At 35.3% G+C, this 23,381-nt stretch overlaps 1 protein-coding gene across 1 annotated transcript; it reads right to left on the bottom strand.

The window, feature by feature from the left end:
* Positions 1–1,297: 1,297 nt before the first annotated feature.
* Positions 1,298–20,296, bottom strand: LOC126964728 (zinc finger protein 93-like). Its single transcript, XM_050808003.1, has 7 exons — positions 20,033–20,296; positions 19,776–19,900; positions 6,831–7,021; positions 5,534–5,811; positions 3,195–3,338; positions 1,503–2,173; positions 1,298–1,307 (listed from the first exon to the last, which is right to left on the bottom strand). Exons 1-7 carry the CDS (start codon positions 20,294–20,296, stop codon positions 1,298–1,300), a joined length of 1,683 nt encoding a protein of 560 aa, XP_050663960.1.
* Positions 20,297–23,381: the final 3,085 nt, after the last annotated feature.

Here is a 23,381-nt window from a genome sequence, read left to right as displayed (position 1 = left end):
AATGTGTTGCAACCACCTTTGGTGATATTATAATTTATATTGCAGCAATGTGTACGGCGAATTCTTTCATTGCAAGATACATTTCATGTTACTACTCACTAATTTGTATGCATCATAAGCTACAGGACTGAAAACACGATCAACAGATCACAGATGTCTAGTTACGCTACGCTAATACGCCTATTGAGTGGGACGCAGGACTGAAACAGCGTAAGTGCCAAGCGGGATACCTTTCTTCGTCTGTGATTAAATATTTTCCGTGCTTTTAGCCCGAAACAGTGTGACTAGTAAAGTAATATTAAAATATATTGATGTGTCATAAGGACATGATACAATTATTTAATATTTAAATAAAAAGAAACACTTATATAATCCAATCACACCTAATTATAATTAACTTATAGTGTATTATAACTATTATGAATGAGTACTTAGTAATTGGTATGCTTGTGTACGATATCGTACCAGTAATGGGAAACAGAATAAATACCTACCTACTTAAAGTGTATGTAAGTAAGGAACCTATCCAGATAATAGCCTTATGACATTCCCCATATAATTAAGGCCTATATATCTAACATTTATTGATAGAACATCACACCTCATGGATAAACTTAAAACAATATTATTATACCTAAGCTTGTCAAGACATAAAGAGGCATGTGGTAGAACAAAATCATTATTTTTTATGATTTAACGTAAGTTAATTATTAACAATTTATTTAGTAACACAATAAATCAAAACCGTCTAACATAATTTTTCAATGATACTAATTTTTAAAAAGATGTAATGAAGTAGTCAAAACGCCGTAATTTTTACGTAATAAAGTACATCACTACTTCGGCGCCATCTTGACGCGGTGCAAGTAACGTGACATACACAACTGTGTCAATGTCATTTCATCTCATAAACAGCAAACAAACTCCGTTATTTTCTTTTCTTTAATTCTTGTACAATTGGCTTGTTTGGCACAAAGAGGATGTAAATACTACGTAATAAGAGGCGGGACTGCCTTAGCATAAATTGAAAGTTAGTTTAGTATGAAACGTGCAGTCATTTGACATAAGTTTGAAATAGTAATTAAAATATTATGGCGATGAAGTATAATTCAGCTAGATTTGAAAGCAAACAGTTGCTTAAAATGTAGTGGATTTCGGTTTTGTCGGTTTTTTCAAAAGTTATAGCCGTCATCTGTCAATCTATCAATGACTGCCCGTTTCATGCAATCGCTTTTTTTTAGAGTTTTGCCAGGCTGGTTTGGCACTTTAATAGCGTATCTTCTAACGTTGTGACCAATCATATTCTTCTATAAATAAAATTATAATAATTCAATATCATTGAATAATTTCTTTATAAACTAGAACTTAACTATGCATTTAAAAATATTAATAATTATAGTCTACCATTAGCGCCTACTCTTGACAAGCTATAACTACGGACTCGACGCAACGTCTAAGACGTCCGGCACATAAGCTGTGTGCGTGAGCCATATCTACACTACCCATTAAATTTCCTCCCTATGAAATCTTTGATAGATGGTATATCTATACTATGATTATCTCGGCAATGACGTTTCAAGTCGGTATACTTTCTGCACTTGAAATGGCAGTTCCAGCAGTCGAAGGGCGTCTTACGCACCTTGTGGATCAACCACTCGTGGTCCCACTTGAATTTCAGACTGCCGAAGAACTCATGACAGAACGGACACTTGTACCGTTTCGTTCTCCTGTGAACAGTCTGTAAATGTTTGTTCAACTGGGATGTGAAATGAAACGTCTTGTTGCATTGGGGACAGAAGATTGGCGATGCCTGGTTATGGCGCCCTATATGCTCAATGATCTTTTTCTTCGTATTGAACTTTTTGTTACACATATCGCATTGAAAGATTGAAGCGACGTGGATCTTCTTGTGTTTGGAGAAGTTACTAGAGTCACCAAATGATCTGTCGCAGAATTGACATTTGTAAAGAGTAAGATGCGCGTGCTCGCGAAGATGAGCCTTATAGCGGTCTATCTTAGTGAAGGTTTCGGTGTGGCAAACCTCGCAGAGGATGGAGAGACCGCCGCTGTTGTTGACAGGGATCTTGGCGAGGGTGCTTCGGGTCACGTGTTCGATGAGGTGGCGCTTCAAATCGCTAATTCTATAAAATGGCTTGTTGCAAACATCGCATACCTGTTGATTATAAAAAATTAATAATTAAAAGAAAGTAAAAAAATATATTTCAAATATTTTCAATGGGGATCTATTTTGAAGCCTCTTGAGAATAGTTTTAAGGAAGGAAAATTCCTTGTATTTTAATAAAAAAGGAAGGGAACGGACCATGTGTGGTATGGTCATATAGGTGTAATATAATACCCAATCGCGGCGCATAGTTATCTTCTGGTTACATTTAAAAACTAGCTACAAAGCATGATCTGTTGTTGTATCGCTTTTATGGAAGTAATAAGAAGCATAGCGCGTAAGTTTTTATCTTTTAGTTTTGATCTAACTAATAACTACAGGATAACAAACCATTTCACGACCCATATAGCCGAATGGTTAGTTACCCTGACTTCTAAGCTTAGAGGTGCCGGGTTCGAATCCCGGTAGGTGCAATCATTTATATGATGAATATGGATGTTTGTTTCCGAGTCATGGATGTTTAAATGTATTTATGTATGTTTAAGTAAGAATATTGTATTAAATATATCTTTGTCTTGTACCTATAGTACAGGCTACGCCTAGTTTGGGGCAAGATAATTTGTGTAAAAGTGTGTGTCAATATACAGGGTGTCCCAAAGTTATGGGACATGAAGGGAAAGTACCTTAAATATAGAAGATAGGCTATTTTACTGAAAGAAGACTTTATGTTATTTTTAAAAGATAGTACTTTTGCATTCAAAGATTTTCTAAAAATTACTTGCCTCGTCTGGGAATCGAACCGACTGAAATGTAAAAAAAAAAACACCCCTACTTTTATAATGCCAATCGAAAGAATGGCCAAAAACTAATAACTCTTCTTAAGTAACATAATATTTTAAAAGAAAGTAGTCAATTAAGTGGGTATTTTTTTGTAAATTAATTAATTAAATGCTCAAAATGTGATCCCTCTTGTCTTACGCAAATGGCCAATCTTTTAAGGAGTCCGCTACAGGTTTGTCCCATAATTTTGGGACATCCTGTATATGTGTCAACAAAATATAAATTTTTGTACTACCTTCTTGGAATGATTTTTAAAATTCTTTCGATTTGGGAGCAAAAAAACCTCATTAGACATCACTTGCTGGATCACCGAGTCGGCCTCCTTTACAACGTCGAATCTCATTTCTTCATCACTCTGATCGCTGATCAGGGAGTACTCGTCATCATGACTCGCCATGTGCTCTCTGTGGTCCTCATACTTCCTGTTGGTGACCAGGCACAACTTGCAGATGAACATGAGGTGGAATCTTGTTACGTGGTTCTGGAGGGCCGTGGACTTTCTGAATGATTTACCGCAGTGGACGCAAATAAACTTTTTAGGTTTGTTATGCATTCGCTGTGTGAAAAAGTGAGAATTAAAAGCAGAAAAAAGTGCAGTCTTCATTCACGGTAGTACTACCAATTCTTATACATTACACATTTATAACGAGGAGTGATCCGAAGAGCTGCTCACAAATTCCACCTTCGCACGACACGCAACCAATTATATCATCTCCACAATCTGGATGTGTGGCGGTGCTCCACAGTGAGCTTTTCAAGGAGCATTCTTCCACGGTCTACAAAGCTGTGGAATGAGCTTACTTGTGCGGTGTTTCCGGGACAATATGACATGCGTACACCTTCCTTTAAGGCTCCAACGATTCTGTGACTCCTCTGGTGTTGCATGAGAATGTGGGTGGCGGTAATCACTTAACACCAGGTGATCGGTCCGCTCGTTTGTCCTCTTTTTCCATAAAAAAAAAAACATATTATTACTACAATTACAGGTACATTATACATTCCACTTTTAAGTTTGTTACCTTACAAAGGCGGCAAATTTTCCATAAAAACGTCTCAACTGTTTTCTCCTACGTTTTTAACCCTAGAAAATTGACGTACAATAAATAATCCCAATCGAATATTAAAAGGTCGGTAAAAATATCCAAGCGGCGTTATATAGACGTAGGTATACCTAGATATTAAATCACACAGATAGCATTAAAACATTCATTCAAATTAACACCTTATTTCGTGGCAGTAATGTTCAAAACTTTTACGCTCATTAGAAACTCGGACGTGAACACGAGGCAAGAACATTTTGTTACAGCAAATAAAATGTTATTATTTAGCAAAATGATTAAAACGTCTAGTTGCATAATCTTGTTAATTTAATCAAGAGAGAGAACTGACAATGTTGTCATTGCATGGCGTTGTATTCAAAGCGCGGTCGAAACACAACTCTACCTACGCGACGCGTAGGCAGAGTTTTGCTTCACACAATTTTTGGCGTGATCGTGAGTCTAGTTGTTTATTGTACGTCAATGCCCTAGATAAATATTTTTTTGAAATTATATCAATATCATCATTATCTCTGTTTTTGTAAGTTCTAAGTTATGTCAAACAGTACGCGCAAAATGTCTTAATCATAAAGACTTCAAACAGAAGTCTCACAAATAACACAATAATAATGGAATATTTTAAGAAGTTCGTCATAGAATATTTCCTTCCCATTTCCCAAACAGTTTCAAAACTTTCCTTACGATTGGTTACGATTTGGAGAAGGATTATATACGAGAAAGAAACGCTGATTTTAAAGTGAAAATTTCTTTAGCGGCGTCGAGCACTTTTCTTGGTATAAAATGTTAAATTCGCGTCAGGACACGTGGCCTGATCGAAAATTCGTAAGACAGTCGTTGAAATTATGGATGAAAGATATTTACTTCTAACTAATTATAGTTCGGCTTTTTCGATTGATTTTCATTGTGATCTCAGCTGTGAAGTATTTTTACAGTTTATCGAGGATGAAAATTAATTTTTCTACTCTAAGAAACTTTTTAATGTAAAATAATTGTAATAGTTCTGAAGTCTTTTTTTATGTCATATAAATTGTATTTTTTGTGTACGATAGCGGCAATTATTATATATATAGGCAATTAGGCAAGGCCTACCTCGTTATGAACCTAAATAAATATAGCACACTGTAAAAGTTAATTTTGTTTAATTTGGTCCGGCTCAACTAAATGCCTACGGTAAGCAATTTTTTCATATTCCAAAGCTCAACTACGACTAGTTAGATCCACAGTGACTACCTTACTACAAAACCAATGCACGTCCCTGTTTTTTTTTTTTTTTTTTTTTTTTTAAGTTTCCCCCTAATTTTCCAACCATTAAGCGGTCGGGTTTTGATCCTATATTACAGTCATTACTTACAATATTTGCTGAAAGTGAGTTGACCATATTTGCTAGAATCGTATAAATTTTATCGTATAGTTTAAAATTATTGTGTAAATAAGTACATTTCTCATTTAGTTATCGAGAGAGACTGCCGGATGATTGTTATTTTTTTTTGCACGTCCCTGTTATTAAGCTTACCTTCTTGTGATTCCGTAATGATTGGTTTGACGCAAATACTTTGTAGCACTTTCTGCACTCTAGCCCTGGGTTTCCATGGCGAGAGCGATGAAGGTCATACGTCAACTTAGTTTTCAGTGTTTGCTTGCAAATAGGACAATGGTGGTCCCGCGGTGGAACTGTCGTACTTAGCGAGTGAGATTTACTTGTGTGCTGCTTGAAGAGATGGATATTGTCGAACAGTTGTTCGCACTTCACACATTGGTACTGTTTCTGACCCGACACAGAATTGTTTCTTCCTGAAAATTTTCATTAAAAAAATCATCATTTTATACTTAATACAGGGGCCTTATGAGGAAGCTCATTGTCGCTTAGAGGGCAATGGAAAGGGCTACGCTCGGAGTTTTCCTAGGAGATCGAATCAGAAATGAGATCTGTATAAAACTAAAGTGGCAGTGGGTAGGGCACATCGCTCGACGGACAGATGGCCGTTGGGGCAGTAAAGTCCTCGAATGGCGACCACGCCCGGAAAACGTAGTGTTGGTAGGCGCCCCACATGATGGACCAACGATCTGGTCAAGATCGCTGGAATATGTTGGATCAGGATAGCGCAGGACCAATCGTCATGGCGATCTTTGGGGGAGGCCTTTGTCCAGCAGTAGACGTCTTCCGGCCGAAGATGATGATGATGATATGATTCAATACATAAGAGGTAATAAGTAGCTCTTGCAATTACTTTTTACGAGCTTCTGATCAGCTTCTAAATGATATTAACACTTAAACTTAGACAAATTAAACTTGGGTGCTCTTTCCACTGAGCAAAGGGAATGCGAGAGGTCGCGGCTTCGAGTCCCGCATCGTTCATAAATTTTGTTTTAAGACTTGTGTCAATTGCATAATTTTTAATAGAAAATTTTCCACCTTTTAGCTTAACGTGTATGTAAGTTTGTATGTAATCGACTGATTTGGGCGCGATTTTGACCCACTTTAAACGGCCAAATTTCATTCAAACTTCGTAAGATTTATCGAGGACCGACGACAATACATAATTTAATTTGATAAAATTATTCAATTTTTAAATTTTCAAAATAAGATTTTTGTTAACTTATATAATGTTTATCTATCGTCGATAAGGTAGGACTTGATGTGAATTTTACATTTCAACCAATATCTTTAATCGATTTATCTAATGTTAGAAAATTTTCGAAAACCAAAGATAATTTAATTTAAGCGTGTTTTTTACTTTTTTTATACTAGATATTATTTGTAAGGACTTTTCAAATTACTAAATGATAACTTGTACGTAATATTAACTCACCATTTTCATCCTCATAACTGTAATAGGAGCACTTCAGCCTTGGGTCATCTATCGTCTGTATGGTCTGTCCAGATTGCGAGTCCTCTCCCAGATACATGATAGTCTTCAGTTGTTTTGGAATCAGGTCTGTCGACAGCAGTTGTTTGAGCGCCTGGCTTCTCTCTGTTGTGTCTTGATAGGTTCGTTGTTCTGTAATATAATTAGTAACGTTTACGAGGGGCGTTTAATTAACCTTTCCACATCGGACGGTGCCCATAGGCACTTGTTTTTACAAACACGCAGAGATCGGTAGTGCCGTTTGGCACTGTTTACCTCACCCAGTTTTAGCGCTTATTACGTGTAAAAGATGGTCTATTTCCCTATGCAATTATGAACGAATGAAATCCGATACAGATTTCGATTTGTTAAAAGTGTTAATAAAGTGCAAACTCTTTGGAATCATAAATATTTTTGTCTCAATAAATTAAATATGAAAACAAAATTTATGATGGATGCCGGACTCGAACCCGCGAACTCTCGCGTTCCGTGCGAGTGCACAACCTGAGAGTTGAATGAGACGTACAAGTGTCAGCTTGATGTGTTTACAAGCGCTAGCAACACCATGAACTGTCATAAGACATTTGACATTATTTGACATTTTAAGTTCACGATATATGATTGATTAGATTAGACATCCCAATTAATTATAACATTTATTTAACGACTTACATTCTTAGTACTGTTTTATATAATTATAACTATAATATTAGAAATTACTATAATAGCATATTGATCTTTGGTTAACTTGATTCGTGTAAGTTAGTTGGCACTACAGTAGTGCCAACTGACAGTTGGTAGCATAATCACTGTGACGGTCGTGCCCTATATAAGCCAGAGCGCTCAGTTCGAGAGAACATTGATAGCAAATAGCCAGGTTTTCCCAGTTTCCTGGATTTTCCCCCACAAACCATATGTATTAGTTTTTTAAGCATAATAAAGTTTTATCCCTCAACACGTAGATAGGGTTGTAAAAAATAAGTTTTCTGACACCTACATATATAAGGCTTAATTGTAAACTGCTTTAATAAGTAGATTATAAGTAATTTTGTATATATATTTTTACTATCAAATACAGAAATTTGTAATTTGAAATTTTTGAACTTTTTTTTTTCGAGAGAACATTACACATTGTTAATTGTAAGGGATAACGCTGCCCAAATCGTATAATATATAATAGTTATTAGTGGAAAGTCTAAAATACAGATATTTAAATTTTAAGTGCGTTTCAATTACCAACCCTTTCTACACAAGATTTATCAACGATACGCCGATCGAACGGTTAGCTCAGTTGGAAAGAGCGCTGGCACGGAACGCGAGAGGCCGCGGGTTCGGCTTTTATAAATAAAACAAACTAATTATTAAAACACGCCCTTGTAAGCCCTGTATGAGTTGGTCAATTTGAAAACCATGACATGATTATAAACATAAAACAAGTAACATTTCCATCGTGAAGATATAAATAATTATAATATATAATATTAACTGACCATCTTCATCACATCTGAAATCTGACGCCTCTTCATCATCATCACTGTCATACTCGATCTGCATCTCAACACTATAGTTCGTTAGCTCTTCCGAATTAACTAAAATAAATGAAGAATTTCTTAGTACAATTGTGTTCACAGTAAGGCGATAAAAAGTTTTCTGAAATTTTTCTAATTATAATAAAGCCATAGACTTAGACTAAGGATTGGTCTCCGCTGCGCTACAACTAGATACCACAGGCGTAGTCTCAAAGAGCAGCACCTAATACTACGCCCAAGTGGGCGTACTCGAGCCGATCTCGAACTATGTGTGACGTTGACGTGCTACATGTTCTGTTAAACTTTGTTAATAATTGAAACTGAAATGCCGGGTTGCGTAGTAAAACTTTGTAACAATAATACTACAAGAAATAAGAAAGACACTGGGATCACATATCGTCAGTAAGTAAGTAATTTTGTATGTCAGTAAGTAAAAACTGTGAATAAAAAGTTTGAAAATCTTTTTTGCTAACTATTAAGGTGTGTTTTCTTACTTTTTTATTCTAATTAATGTTTTAGTATCGAAAATTTTATCACAAGTACTAAAAATGAAATGTTTTGTGTAAAATATAATCAGATAACTTTATTGATATAATTATATTTCTTTTTTTAATTATCTTTGTGATATTGGTTAGATCTATACTGAACGAATGCTTCCGCCGGCCTGAATGAGTGGCACATTTTAATATGATAAATACTACCCATTAAACCCCTTATTCATAATGGCCCGCTAACTTAAAACATCTGCTACAGAGTGTTATTTCTCATTCTGACTTAGGTCAATAGAAGAAGACAGAGTGTGAATTATTAATGCTTTAAGTTAGCAGACTTATGAAAGGGTGGTAAAACTTTTACACATACAAACTTAAGGCTGATGACCGAGCCAACGGCCTTGAGGAATCGAGAGGAGCTAGGTTATTAGATCGCCATAGTTTTGATTCACAATTAGAAGCAATTTTAATTTATTACAAATATAAAACAATTTTCTTTCCAAAGTAACAAAGCTATTTCCTGTTAAGTAGTATTGGTAAACAGTTGATAATTGTTCGTACAATTTTTATCTGGATTGAATGATTAGCATGGCTCCAACTGTAAAAGTTTGGGGTACTTTGGTGTTTTTTTTCGCAATGTCTATTAAAGATAGAATTGTAAAGAAATAATTAATTTTCTTCTCATATTCTGTAGACATATAATTATTTTTTTTTAAATAAAAGCTTTATCTAAACAGTTAAAATAATGGTTCCAATTATGCGCTATTTGGGCGGTTTTTTGGTTTAGAGCCTTAACATTATTTACAATTCCAAGATCTCATCATTTAGAGCGTTGAACAGAAAACTTAGATTGTTATCATCGATATAATATAAGTATATGTATTTTTAATACAGCTGCTCAAAAAGTGGCTTATTGCCCCTGCACAAACGCTATACGTCCCTACGTATAGCGTTCGGGATGTGGGCTATTTACTCGAGCTTTTTCTTTACCTTTTCCGAACTCGTGCGTTCTCTTTCCAAACTGTCAAAATAATGCCTATTAAAAAGGAAAAACATTCATTTCATATCAATAAAAAAAAATCTACTAAAGTCTTGGCTGTATGGGCATAGTTCCGTTTGCTACCCAGAATGGGTGAAGTAAAAAAAAAATCTCTGCTTATATTCTTTTACGGTTGGCGCCATTTTACAAAAAAATTTCTTTGCGATTTTAGTGGTGCACAAAATGAGTAATTTCTACGACATTTTATCTGAATTAACACTATAATAATAGTTTGTCTCAATACAGTAAATATGCAACCAAAAACTTCCCCAGTTAGTATAAAAAGCTGTACCAATTTCAATGTATATGTACGTTCTAAAAGAACGTCATTGTATATGTGAAATACAAATTTAATAAGAAATGAATTTTAATAATAATAAATAATTTTTTGGCAGCTGTATTAAAAATAGTTGTTCGGTACACGTGCTGTCAACCCTCACCTTCGGCTGCGCCTCGCCTTGGGTAGACATTTGTCGGAACTCTTTGCAATGACAGGCTTTCCGCACTCGTAATGAAATATACTATTATGCAACAGTACAAGACGCTCAAAAAACCCCTCCTGTGATTAGTCTGGTGTTGTAAGAGATTTTTGGTGGCTGTAATCACATAACATGAGGTGACCCCTACGTTCATTTGTCCTCCTCTACTATAAAAAAATGGAAAGAAAAAATAACGACAAATCTAGATTCAGGTTAAGTAAGCTTTTAACTCACCGTCTCGAATGTCACCGACGCCTTCATCAGCCTCAGTATGCTGCTGATGTTTTTCTAAGCCATCACAAATAATTGAATCCATATATTTTGGGTTACTCGCACCAACTAAAACAAATCACATCAAAATCGATTCATTCATTTCATGAAATTACTCTTGTGAAAGTCAAAATTTTGCCATATGGGAAATATTCGGAAATGTAAGGTTTAATGCGAAATGGCAAGACCACTCTTTTAAATTAACCTTTACAGATTCAGCATTTCATATTATTGAAGTAATACTTCTTTAGGCGCGTTATGAAAAAGTGAAGAGAGTGAAATTTTAAGATGCACGCGTGTTAGATTATTAAGCTTTTATGTCATTATTTAATAATCATAAAGTACCAAATAACACTGAATAAGGCCTGGTGTGGGAGATTCAGGGTTAATAGAGTTAAGTTTTGATATCGTAAAACTAAAAAGTACGTCATTTGTATTTTAAAGTCAATACAGCCAATAGGAGCTTGTTTCTGATTGGCTGTCGAACAGCCAGAGGGCCTACCATCAACTTTTAATAAGCGATGCGATTCCGATGCAGTTCAGTTTAGGTACCTAACTGAATCCCTCAAATTCGTACCATGAAGTGCCTTTTACTGAATGGCGTTTGGATCGCTTAAGAAGAATGAACGAAATAAATTTGTCTGTGGTCCACTGTGTAAGCAAGAGATGACGCTCTATAGTCGTTGCATAAGTTTATCTCTCTTGCTCGAACCATATGCGTTGCGTTTCAAACCCGAAATGGCATGATTTTTGCGGTTTTTTTGCGTAGAAAATACTTGAATCCATTTTAAAATTACGCTTTATAGCGTCAAATTATAAACCATTCAGACTTTTTTTGTACTTATTAAATAATAGTAATATAAATAAATATAGTTCTTTGAATTACAAATTAGATGTTTGCTTAGTGTTTTCGTAAAAATAACGAGTTATGAACGCACCTCCATTGATGTTTGATTTCACAGGAGCATAGAGAACATTTTTTTTAATTCGTTCTTGGGAACAGGCAATAGCCCGGGCCCTTACTGTCTTTAGTATTTTCATTTTCGGTATTTATTTCAGTATTTTGTTTTACAAAAAAGGTCCGATAAAGTATTATCATCACATCTTTCATCAATAAAATTTTCCTTTTCTGTATGTATTCACTATTTTTAAAAGTTATTAACAACACGATTCACTTTCACAAGGAAGTAGCAACTTTTTTTGAATCGCTCACTTTGACACAAATGCTATCCAGTTTAGGTTGAAATATTCATGGTACGAAAGAATGAACAAACTAAATCAGTTTGCGATTCAATTGACATCAATGCGATTTAATCAGTTGATTTGACGTCAACCTAAATAAGATAGCTCTAATGACGTCGTGGTACGAAATAGCAAAGCAGTTCATTTTAGGTTGTCAATTGTAGGCCCCCAGAACAGCTAGGATTGCCAACCTAAGTCTACTAGTCTAGGTTTCGTTGGTATGACGCAGTGGTGCTCAGGCACAGTTGGCTCGTGGCTGCTGAACCGAACGGACACATTAGAGTTAAGTACTTATCATTATTTTCTGTTCTGATATTATTACCCTTCTAATATCTATTAATAATCCAATAGCGTCACCCCTTGTAAATATTAAATGAGGCTAGTAAGTGCTATTTTAGTATTTTAACTTGTTCGATGTATATTGTACAAAGATTATACTGTTTATATTGTAATATTTAAAAGATGAGCTGGGATTTTCGTATCGCTTCTACTCCCCATGTCAAAGCTCCTTTACGAACCGATGTAGTCATGAATTAATAAATATATTTCAAAGAATAAAGTGGTTTACTTGAATATAAAGGTTATTAGATTTTCATATCCGCTTTACTTGTAATTTCTATACCCTGTACTCTATTTCTAGTAGCCATTAACACGCGTCATCGCGCATCACAGAAGTAACGGGATGAAGTTGGTTCCTAAACTTTTCTGACGTTTGCGACATTAGTTTTTTTTTGGTTTCTTCGTCCATTATTAGGATGGGCAAAGGCTTCAAGCCAGTACAGCCGTATTCGTTATTTAAATATTAATTGTCAAAGCAATCGTTACAAGATTTTTACAATATTGTTCTTTCCACAAACTTTTTTCCGACACCTTCAACAAATATCGTTAATGTGTACAAAATCTTAACAGATTATATACCAAATCTTCCTCGACAATCGCGCTATGCATTCGTGAAAACATTATCAAAAATCGGTGCAGTAGTTTTTGAATTTAACGCGAACGGACAGACGTTGCGGAGGACTTCATAACAAAATCTAGTGATGCAACAAAAAAATACTCAAACGTCAATTACTCAAAGCCTTACAAGACTAAGTAACTAAAATGTAAAATAATAAGTAAAGACACAAAATGTTATTGACTTATAGACGATGCATCATTAATCCACACAAACTATATATTTTGAAGTTTACTCGTTAAGAATCGATTTTCATTTAAGGCGCCCGGTATGAGAAAAATATGGAGAGTAAAACCAACTCATCAAATGGGATAGTAACGTTTTTGCTGCACATCATTTCTCAATTCTTGCGCACCTCTCACTTTTCAGTTGTGTGTGTGTATAAATATACTTGTGTGTAGCCAGCATACATAGTTTACTGCGTAACAGCTTACGCATATTTAACTTCCTTGAGGAACCTTTTAAAATTGGACTTTTGAGTTCCGCTGTTAACAGGAGTTGTGCATTTCCTGACATATTTTGAGCGTTAAGGATTTATTTGATTTTTTAATTAATACGCTTTTATCAGCTTCTGCTGTATGTCTGTTTGTGACCGACTCCATTGGACTTGATTTTGTTTAGTACCTGTTCAAAGACAATCGTTCTTGAGGAGTAAACTCCAGTCGTGCGTCAGAGCTGACACACACACTTTTTTTTATTGAAAAGGAGGACTAACAAGCGTACCTGGTTAAGTGATCACCACCGCCCACAATCTCTTGCAACAACAATCACAGGCCTTTAAGGAAGGTGTACGCACTTTTTTGAAGGTACCCATGCTGTATCGTCCCGGAAACATCGCACAAGGAAGCTGATTCCACAGCTTTGTAGTACGTGAAAGAAAGCTCCTTTAAAATCGCACTGTGGAGGATCTCCACATATCCAGATGGTGGGGATGAAGATATAGCATGTTATTCTTTGATTTTATATAATTAAATCATTGACAATGATCGTCAGATCACCACATGATCAGCCATTTAGTTTACTGTCCTTTTATATCTACAGAAAACTTACTAGCAACGTCCTCTCCGTCATATGTGATGATGTCTCCATACTCGCAATGACTCTTTCTCTCCTCACTACAGTTTATCTCTGTATATGTTGACTGATCTGTCTCTGCTGAAACGGTAAGATATATGAAGATTTTTCACGGATAAAAATGTATCACATATTATATAATCAAACATAAATGACGGACTCCCACCATTCAGTAGTGGGAGGCTCCTCTAGGATGCGGGCCAGATTATGGGTACCACAGTAATGTGTATGCATTACTGTTTTTCGGTATGAAAGGCGCCGTAGCTAGTGAAATTACTGGGCAAATGAGACTTGACATCTTATGTCTCAAAGTGACGAGCGCAGTTGTAGTGCCGCTCAGAATTTTTGGGTTTTTCAACAATCCTGCTTTGTAATAGCAGGCAGTATCAATTGCCATTAACTGAACGTCCTGCCCGTCTCGTCCCTTATAATCATTCAAAAAATTGTTTCTAGAACTTTTGCTAGAAATAATTAATAAATCTTTATTCAATGTTCACGGTTCACATTTGCAAAAAAGGGGATTGATCAAACATGGTTTAAAAGAGACGCGAGGCGAAAATGTAGTTTGGTAGCGCTGTGCGATCTGAATAACACCCTATTGTATGACCGCAAAAGTCCTTATTTCTTAAATTGATTTTGCGGACTGTGACCTCCGTACTTCTACTATTACATATTCTTTGGTATAGATTTAATAATTTCGTCTGTTATACAATAACACACTCACGTGTCGCGTCTTCATTGCTACATTCCGTGGCCTCATACTCGGCATTATTTGTCGTCTCACCACAACAGTTTACTAAATCTGTATAGTTAATTTCTTCTGTTTCATCTGGAACAATGTAAAAACTTATTTGAATACATCTTTCCGAATGTATCGGCTACTATACCAAGTACAACAGCATACCTTGTATCATCATCATCATTATCAGCCGGAAGACGTCCATTGCTGCAGCAAGGCCTCTCCCAAAGATTTCCACGACGATCGGTCCTGCGTTGCCCTCATCCTAAGTATTCCGAGATCTTGACGAGATCGTCGGTCCATCTTGTGGGGGGCCTACCAACACTGCGTCTTCCGGTACGTGGTTGCCATTAAAGGACATATCTGCCCCACCGGCCACCATCTGTCCGTCAAACTATGTGCCCTGCCCACTGGCACTTCAGCTTCGCAATCATTTGGGCTTTATCAGTGACTTTAGTTCTTCTACGCATCTCCTCATTTCTAATTCGATCTCGCAGGAAGACTACGAGCATAGCCCTTGCATAGTATAGATTATTTAGTTATTTTTTGATCGAACCTACTTAAATATTCCTGTGGTATCACACTAAAATATTTTTTTAATAGTAAAACAAATAAAAAGATTGCGATACTGAAGTGGCAGTGGGCAGGGCACATACTTTGACGGACTGATGGTTGGTGGGGCAGAAAAGTTTCAGAATTATGACCACGTACCGGGGCAGTGTTGGTAAGCCCCGCACAAGATGGACTGATAATCTCGTCAAGATCGCCGGAATTCGTTGGGTGAGGGCAGCGCAAGACCGATCGTCCTGGAGATATTTGAAGGAGGACTTTGTTCAATAGTGGACGTCTTGCGGCTATGATAATGATAAAAGAGCTAATAAATATACCAAATTTATAAACACTTTATAAATATATAAGAAAAAAACATTTTTTTTTGTATTATTGATAATAATTGTACCTGTAGTACTGTAAGTACTTAATAGTAGTTGCCCTGATAAAATTTTCACTTTTGTTGCGAAGTGGGTTGCTCCTTTGCACAGGATGCGGGCTAGATTATGGGTACCACAACGGTGCCTATTTCTGCCGTGAAGCAGTAATGTGTAAATATTACTGTGTTTCGGTATGAAGGGCGCCGTAACTAGTGAAATTACTGGGCAAATGAGACTTAAGATTTTTTGTCTCAAGGTGACGAGCGCAACAATTGTAGTGCCGCTCAGAATTTTTGGGGTTTTCAGGAATTGCAGAATGGCACTGCATTGGAATGGGCATGGCGTATCAATTACCATCAGCTCAACGTCCTGCCCCTCTCATCTCTCATTTTCAGAAGAAAAATCCTTTATAATGTATATTTAAAAAGTGTTAAAACCAGTACGATGGTTCTTTAGATGGTTTTTTCTTTTTCTTCGATTGGTTTTTGTACTATGGATTTTTATTTGACTGAGCGCTTTACGCGTATTAAATGATACTAAGCTGTCACGGTCGGATATGTAACGCACGTTTTGAGTTAATTCGGCTTAAGGGTATATGAACGGTCAGTGGAAAATTTACCAGAGTAATTTATATCTACACAATTATAGTTATGTACCTATTTATTACTTTATAAATATACACGAAAAGAAAATCGTTTTTCGTATTATTGATAATTGTACCTTTTAGTAGGTACTTAATAGCAGTTGCCCTGATGAAATTTTCACTTTTGTAGCGCAGCCTTAATCTGCTTACGGTATGAAGCTAAAATTAAGAATAATAAAAAAAAACTATATATAAAAAAAACCGACTTCAAACACAAAAAAGTACGTAACTCTTATGCAATATTAATAAAATACTATTATCTGTCCCACCTATTGGTATGTCTGAAGTCGGTCCTAAGGTAATTATACATAAAAAAAATCCAATCGAATTGAGAACATCCTCCCTTTTGAAGTCGGTTAAAAATTGACGAGCTGAACGATCTGCCATTTACATAACATTCTTAATAACAGTCGACTAACGGCCGTTCCCAATATTCAGTCTATCTATTACTTGAGATAAAAATCGTAACTATCGTTGACTTTTCTGTCCCAATAAACTTTCGACGGTAACTCACCTTATCATTACACGCTGTCTGTCAATGGGAAGACATATAGCTTACCAGCGATAGAAGTTTGTATGGAAATTGCAATTCACGCGTCCCAATATAAGCTGATAAGAATGACTTATCGGGTATATTGGGACAGCTTCAGATTATTGACAGCTAATTACTGACAGTAAAGGTAAACGGCCGTAAGGGTATATGAACGGTCAGTGTAAAATTTACCAGAGTAATTTATATCTACACAATTATAATCAAGTACATTATTACTTTATAAATATACAAGAAAAAAAAATCAATTTTCGTGTTATTAATAATTGTACCTTCTAGTAATTAATAGCAGTTGCCTTGATGAAAGTCGCACTTTTGTTGCGAAGTCTTAACCTGCTTAAGGCTAGGGACTGAGCCAATGACCTTGAGGAACATCTCTCGCACAAGTTCGCCGTAGTTTAATTAAGAAATAGAAACATTTTTAATTTACTACAAACATAATACAATTTTCTTTACAAAACCAACAAAACTGTGTCATGTAAAATAGTATTAGTATACAATTAATAAATTTTCGTACAATATTTATCTAGATTGAGCGATTAGTATGGCTCCAAATGTTAAATTAGGGGTATTTTGGTGATTTTTTTTCGCAGTCTATTAAAATGGAAATGTAATTTAAGAAAAATTAATTTACTTCCCATATTCTGTAGATACATAATTTTCTAAAAAATAATCTTTATATAAGCCATCAAGAAATGGTTTCAATTGTGCGCTATTTTGCCGATTTCTTGGGAATAATCTACGGGGTGATCGATCTGCCATTTACATAACATTCTCAATCACAGTTAGTCCCGTTGCTTATCCATTACGAAAGAACCCTATTCAGGGGCTAACTAATTAGTTAATTTAAAAATATTAACATAAAGTAATAATAATATAACCCACCAATAACGATTTCCGTTTCATAATTCACGATCTCGTAGGGCAGGATGTCTTCAAGAACTGTAACAGCTGATGAATCATTAGAAGAGCTTGCCACTTCTGTACTTTTAATCTCTTCTTTTTTCCCTTAAATTAAAAAAAAGATAACTTTAGTGTTTCGATTGGGTAAAAAAAGATCCAAAACATATACAACGAAGAGCAGTATTGTGATAAGATACATAATAGCTTTAAGGCCCAGCCACTGTTCAGTTATTACTTACTATCTATAAATAAATTTAAATGTTTTAATAATAATGGCTCTATCGTAAACTTTACTACTCCACAGCTGAATATCTAATCGAACAGCCTGGGACTATATTATGATAAAAAAGAGCGCAAAAAAGAATACTGAGAGAGTTTCTTGCGCCGTTTCTTTTCTTTCAGAGCACCATTTGTTTCCGAAGCAGTTGTAGTGTTTGAACTGACATCAAAAGGAATCAATTTTGATAAAATAATTGTCTTTTTATGCCATTTATGATAGTAAGCGTTGTGTAGATACTCCTTAATTGTAGTATAATGATACTACACCTTTGGATAGGGACAATTACCACTGGGCCTGTTCTATGAAATTAATTTGAATTAAAGTACAATTAAGCAATTTAAAAACAGTCTCGCGGTGTTACTGGCGTCCAGCCTTCTCCAAAACATAGAGTTATTTTTAATGGAAGAGGAAATTTACCAGTGGGAGTCTCCTTTGCACAGGCTGCCGGCTAGTTTATGGGTACCACAACGGCGCCTATTTCTACCGTGAAGCAGTAATATGTAAGCATTATTGTGTTTCGGTCTGTAGGGCGCCATAGCTAGTGAAATTACTAGGCAAATGAGACAAGGAGCTGGTATGCTAGTGTGTTCCAAGCTGGGCATGTGTATCCCCAGCTTTAACTAGAGAAATTATGAGAAAGGCGCCGGAATTTAATAAGATATTCAAGGCTAAAATGTTAAAAAAGTTGCACAGAAAGTAAACCGAGTAGTGTGCCCCATTAATATTGTTTATTTTCTATTTGTATCAATTTTGAAACATCACAACTCTGAGATTTATAATGCGAAATCGTGGATTACCTATTTCTAAAATAGTGACAGTAATAACCATTTACAGTGGGAAAATGAGGTGATATTATAATCAAAGATTTGTGGTATTCCTTCAGTTTTTAAGGAACTTTATTCCATGCGCAACCCAGCTATGAAATGAGCTTTCTTGGGCGGTGTTTCCAGGACAATACGACACGGGTATCTTCAAAAAAACCCTTTACACTAAAAGGCTCGCAACGCTCCTGTGATTCCTCTAGAGAATGTGGGCAGAGGTGATCACTTAACATCAGATAACCCGTACCATCGATTGTACTCTATTCAATAAAATGCAAAGACACATTAATTTCTAACACTAAGGGCTTTAAGACGTTTTATATGGTCTTTATAAAGCGCACGCATTGGTAAAAATTGGACAATTAAGGGTTACAGTTCGCAGAGAAATAAGCCGATTCGCAGTACGCTGTATATTAGATCGTCACTTATTGCGTTACGTTTATGTCATGGCCGAAATAAATGCCGCTTGACATAAGTTCTGCTTATTGTAGGTACTGCCTTCTATAAAACATTCTTCTCAGTTTTATTATATGGAAATCTTAGATAATTTATACGTTTAGATAGAGTCTCTTGCTGTTAGATAACCTATAATATTTGATATAAATAAGGTACGAGACGAGCCGGACGTTCAGATAATGATTATTGATACGCCTTGCATTACAATGCAATGCCACTCAGGCTTCTTGAAAAACCCAAAAATTCTGAGCGACACTACAATAGTTACGCTCGTCACCTTGAGACATTTAGAGATGTTAAGTCTAATTTGCCCAGTAATTTCACTAGCTACGGCGGTCTTGAGAACGAAACAGTAATGTTTACACATTACTGCTTCACGGCAGAAAAAGGAGCCTCCAACTGTTAGAGTGTTAGTGTGCGTGCATTGCTTTTCAGTTTTAAACTCAAATTTCGACGTTTTCACAGCTGTCTTAGCATATTTAGACGTAAAAATGATCTAAGATGGAAATACCGACTCACCGTCATTCTTATTCAATATCTCGTCCGGCAATTTTGTAAGAAACAAACCGCACTCCAGCTCATCATCAGCGTAATGGCTCTCCTGGGGGATGATGGCCCTCATCTGGTCTATCTCCTCTACGCAGTTCACGTTCTTCGTAACGTAATCCTGTGTCACGTAGTAGCGATTCGGACGAGCTGTGTAAGTGCCATCAGTCTCTTCATAGTGGTTATATACATATGGACTTGTAGACGGATCAATCCATACATCATTAGGCTGACCTACGAGCTGGTCTTCAAGCATTGGCTCATCATTAGACACATAGTTTATATCATAATGATCTAGGAACCGAACGTTGCAACAGCCATCATAAATAGAAGCTACGTTCCCTTCAGCATCTATTGAAGTTATATTTAAATCTAAGTATAAGTTTTCCATTGGCTCACAATTTATTTCGAACGCTGTACATTTCCTTGGAATTAGCAGCACTGGACATGACTCTTCAGTGATAGGAGATGCGTCTCCATCCATTTTATGCCACTATAAATATACATCTTAAAATCAAAACTAACAAAAATTTGCATTGTTACAATTAACTCTTCCTAACTAATACGCTTCCGAACGTGATAACCAAAGGTGAATTGAAATTCGAAAATAGAATTGATACGAAACGTAATTTTTGAGTAACACGTGAAATTCGCGTGAACTTTCAATAATTATAAACAAATGTAGGTATTTACAATTTAAAAGTGAAGGATAAAAAATCTTTGAATTAGTAATGTTTTAATTTGTTAGCTTACCACGTTGCGACGGTGTTTCCAAAAGATGTCAATATGAAAAGAGCTGACGAGGGTAGACTATATTTTTTTTAATTTTTTTAGTACACAGATACAGAGAAGTAAATCTTTTTGTTTTTATTGGAAACACAGATAAAAAATAAGATTAAAATTTCACTATTTATATTTTTTTGTTATTTTTTTTAATTCAGTTTGTAGTAATATTCCACCTCGTTCGACTGCTGTATATGCTGTAACTGATTATTTAACATGTTGATGTATTTTCATTAGTTTTTTTTTTATTTTAGGTACTCAAACAAAAACCTGAAGTCCTTAATCCGATTGTTATTTAACGGCTGTTTTTTTTATTATTCATCGAAGGCAAAAACTATAAATAAAATATAAATATATAAAAATGAATGGCTGTTCGTTAGTCTCGCTAAAACTCGAGAACGGCTGGACCGATTTTGCTAATTTTGGTCTTAAATTAATTGTGAAAGCCCAGGGAAGGCTTAAAAGGCGAATAAATAAATATGAAAATGCTCAGAATTAAATAAAAACAACGGTTTTGATTTTCCTTTGATGTGTCCCCCGTCGTTCAGAAATCAAATTAAAATAATAGTTTAAAATTAATAACTAATTAGAATCTTCATATTTTTCCAACTTTCTCTGGAGGTAAAAAATAAACCTAAATCTAGGTAACTATAGTTGGTCGATAACTACACTGTTGTTAACTATCTATCAGATTATTTATAAGTAGATTGATAAATTTTAAATTCACATATAAAATTTCTGAACGCAAACAATATTTGACATTTGACATCAAACTTTAAGTAGATTGATAAATCTTAAGTGTTGTTGAACCTAACCGCACCACAAAACAAAAAATATAGTTTATCAAAAAGCTTTAAATTGATTTACAGTCTGTATCATAACTGTGTGTGTCTATCAATATCAAATTGAAACCTTATAAATAGCCAGTATTTCTGGAAAACTCTGTTTTGTAAGTAAGCAACATCATGTGTAATAAATCGATTAAATAATTAATCGAAAAAAAAAAATTTAATTTATACCGAGCATTATTTTTATTTGTTTAAATAAAAAAAAGGTTTCCTTTTGTTTGTTTATCTTTATTTTATACAATAGTTTGTCTTTTATTTATCGATTGGGGCAGTACGAAGTCTGCCGGGTCAAGTAGTGTTTTAAAAAAAGAACGCATAAATAATTAGAATTATCCTTTAAGGTGATTTCGAAATAAAAAATTTGAAAGCGAACAATCTGATTTCGGTCATGTAAATGAAATATTTTATCAGATTTTTCGTGATTGCAACATTATTATATGTAGAAAGAAATTCGCCTTTTCAAAGATGGCGTCTCATGTTTTTCGGTTTCAGTCAAAACAACCAAAATCAAAGGTTTTTTAATTTAGTTTTGTCAAGACGTGTTATTATTATAACAAAATTATATTTATCATATAATTTAATATAGATGAGACATTTGACTGATTATGATACGAATACTTATCTAAGTATAACTATGTCTTTCCAATAATGCTGTATGACAATCGAAAAAGACCAAAGAGGTTTGCTTTGTTTTCCAACCTGTTTTATCGTTAATATAGCTCGTAAGGTACATTCGATCCTCGAAAATGGCTGGGATTGGCAGGCTTAAGAGTTCCATAGACAAAATGGTCGAATGTGTTGTTGTTTATGAATATACGAACTTTGTTATACAATGTTCTATAGTCTATACTACATATAGCCGAATGGTAAGTGATCCTGACTACTAAGCTAGAGGTCCCGGGTTCGAATACCGGTAGGTGCAATCATTTATATGATGAATATGGATGTTTGTTTTCTGAGTAATGGATGTGTTTATATGTATTTATGTATGTTTAAGTAAGTATACTGTATTAAATATATCATTGTCTTGTAACCTATAGTACAGGCTATGCCTAGTAGGGGGAAGATCATTTGTTTAAGTGTGTCAATATTATTATTATTAAATACAATTCATTTACATTTCTTTGGAATATTACAAAGTTTGAAGATGGTAGGTGATCACCTCAACTCAGCAATAACACAATATTTCGCTTTTGAAGCCCCAACATCTGAGCAATTCTGAACAGCAGTTCGAACTCTGCAAATTGGTGATCAAACCTTTTTGACCTGAATTATCCTACCAGGGAAGAAAAATTTACAACGGCTTAGCAGTATCAGTGATTCAAACTATGACGACCCATATAGCTCAGTGGTTAGTGACCCCGAACTTAGCTAGAAGTCCCGGGTTCGAATACCGGTAGGTGCAATCATTTATATGATGAATATGGATGTTTGTTTCCGAGTCATGGATGTGTTTATATGTATTGATGTATGTTTAAGTAAGTATATCGTATTAAATATTTTTTTATGACAATAAGGGACGAGACGAGCAGGACGTTAAGCTGATGGTGATTGATACGCCCTGCCCATTAAATTGCCGCTCTGGATTCTTGAAATACCCAAACATTCTAAGCGGCACTACAACTGCGCTCGTTACCTTGAGACATAAGATGTCAAGTCTCATTTGCCCTGTGATTTCCCTAGCTACGGCGCCTTTCAGACCGAAACACAGTAATGCTTACACATTACTGCTTCCCGGCAGAAATAGGTGCCGTTGTGGTACCCATAATCCAGCCGGCATCCTGTGCAAAAGAGCCTCCTCCTGGTAAAGCATGTATATCGTATTTAATATAATATCGTTGTTTTGCACCCATACTACAGATAATGCCTATTATGGGACAAGTTTTGTCTTAAAGTATGTCAATATACAAAAAACTGTATGTTTACCCCCTTATTCAT

Source organism: Leptidea sinapis, chromosome 5, assembly GCF_905404315.1.
Source record: "Leptidea sinapis chromosome 5, ilLepSina1.1, whole genome shotgun sequence".
Taxonomy (NCBI): domain Eukaryota; kingdom Metazoa; phylum Arthropoda; class Insecta; order Lepidoptera; family Pieridae; genus Leptidea; species Leptidea sinapis.
Note: the sequence above shows the minus strand (reverse complement) of the source record. Positions and strands in the feature narration are given on the sequence as shown.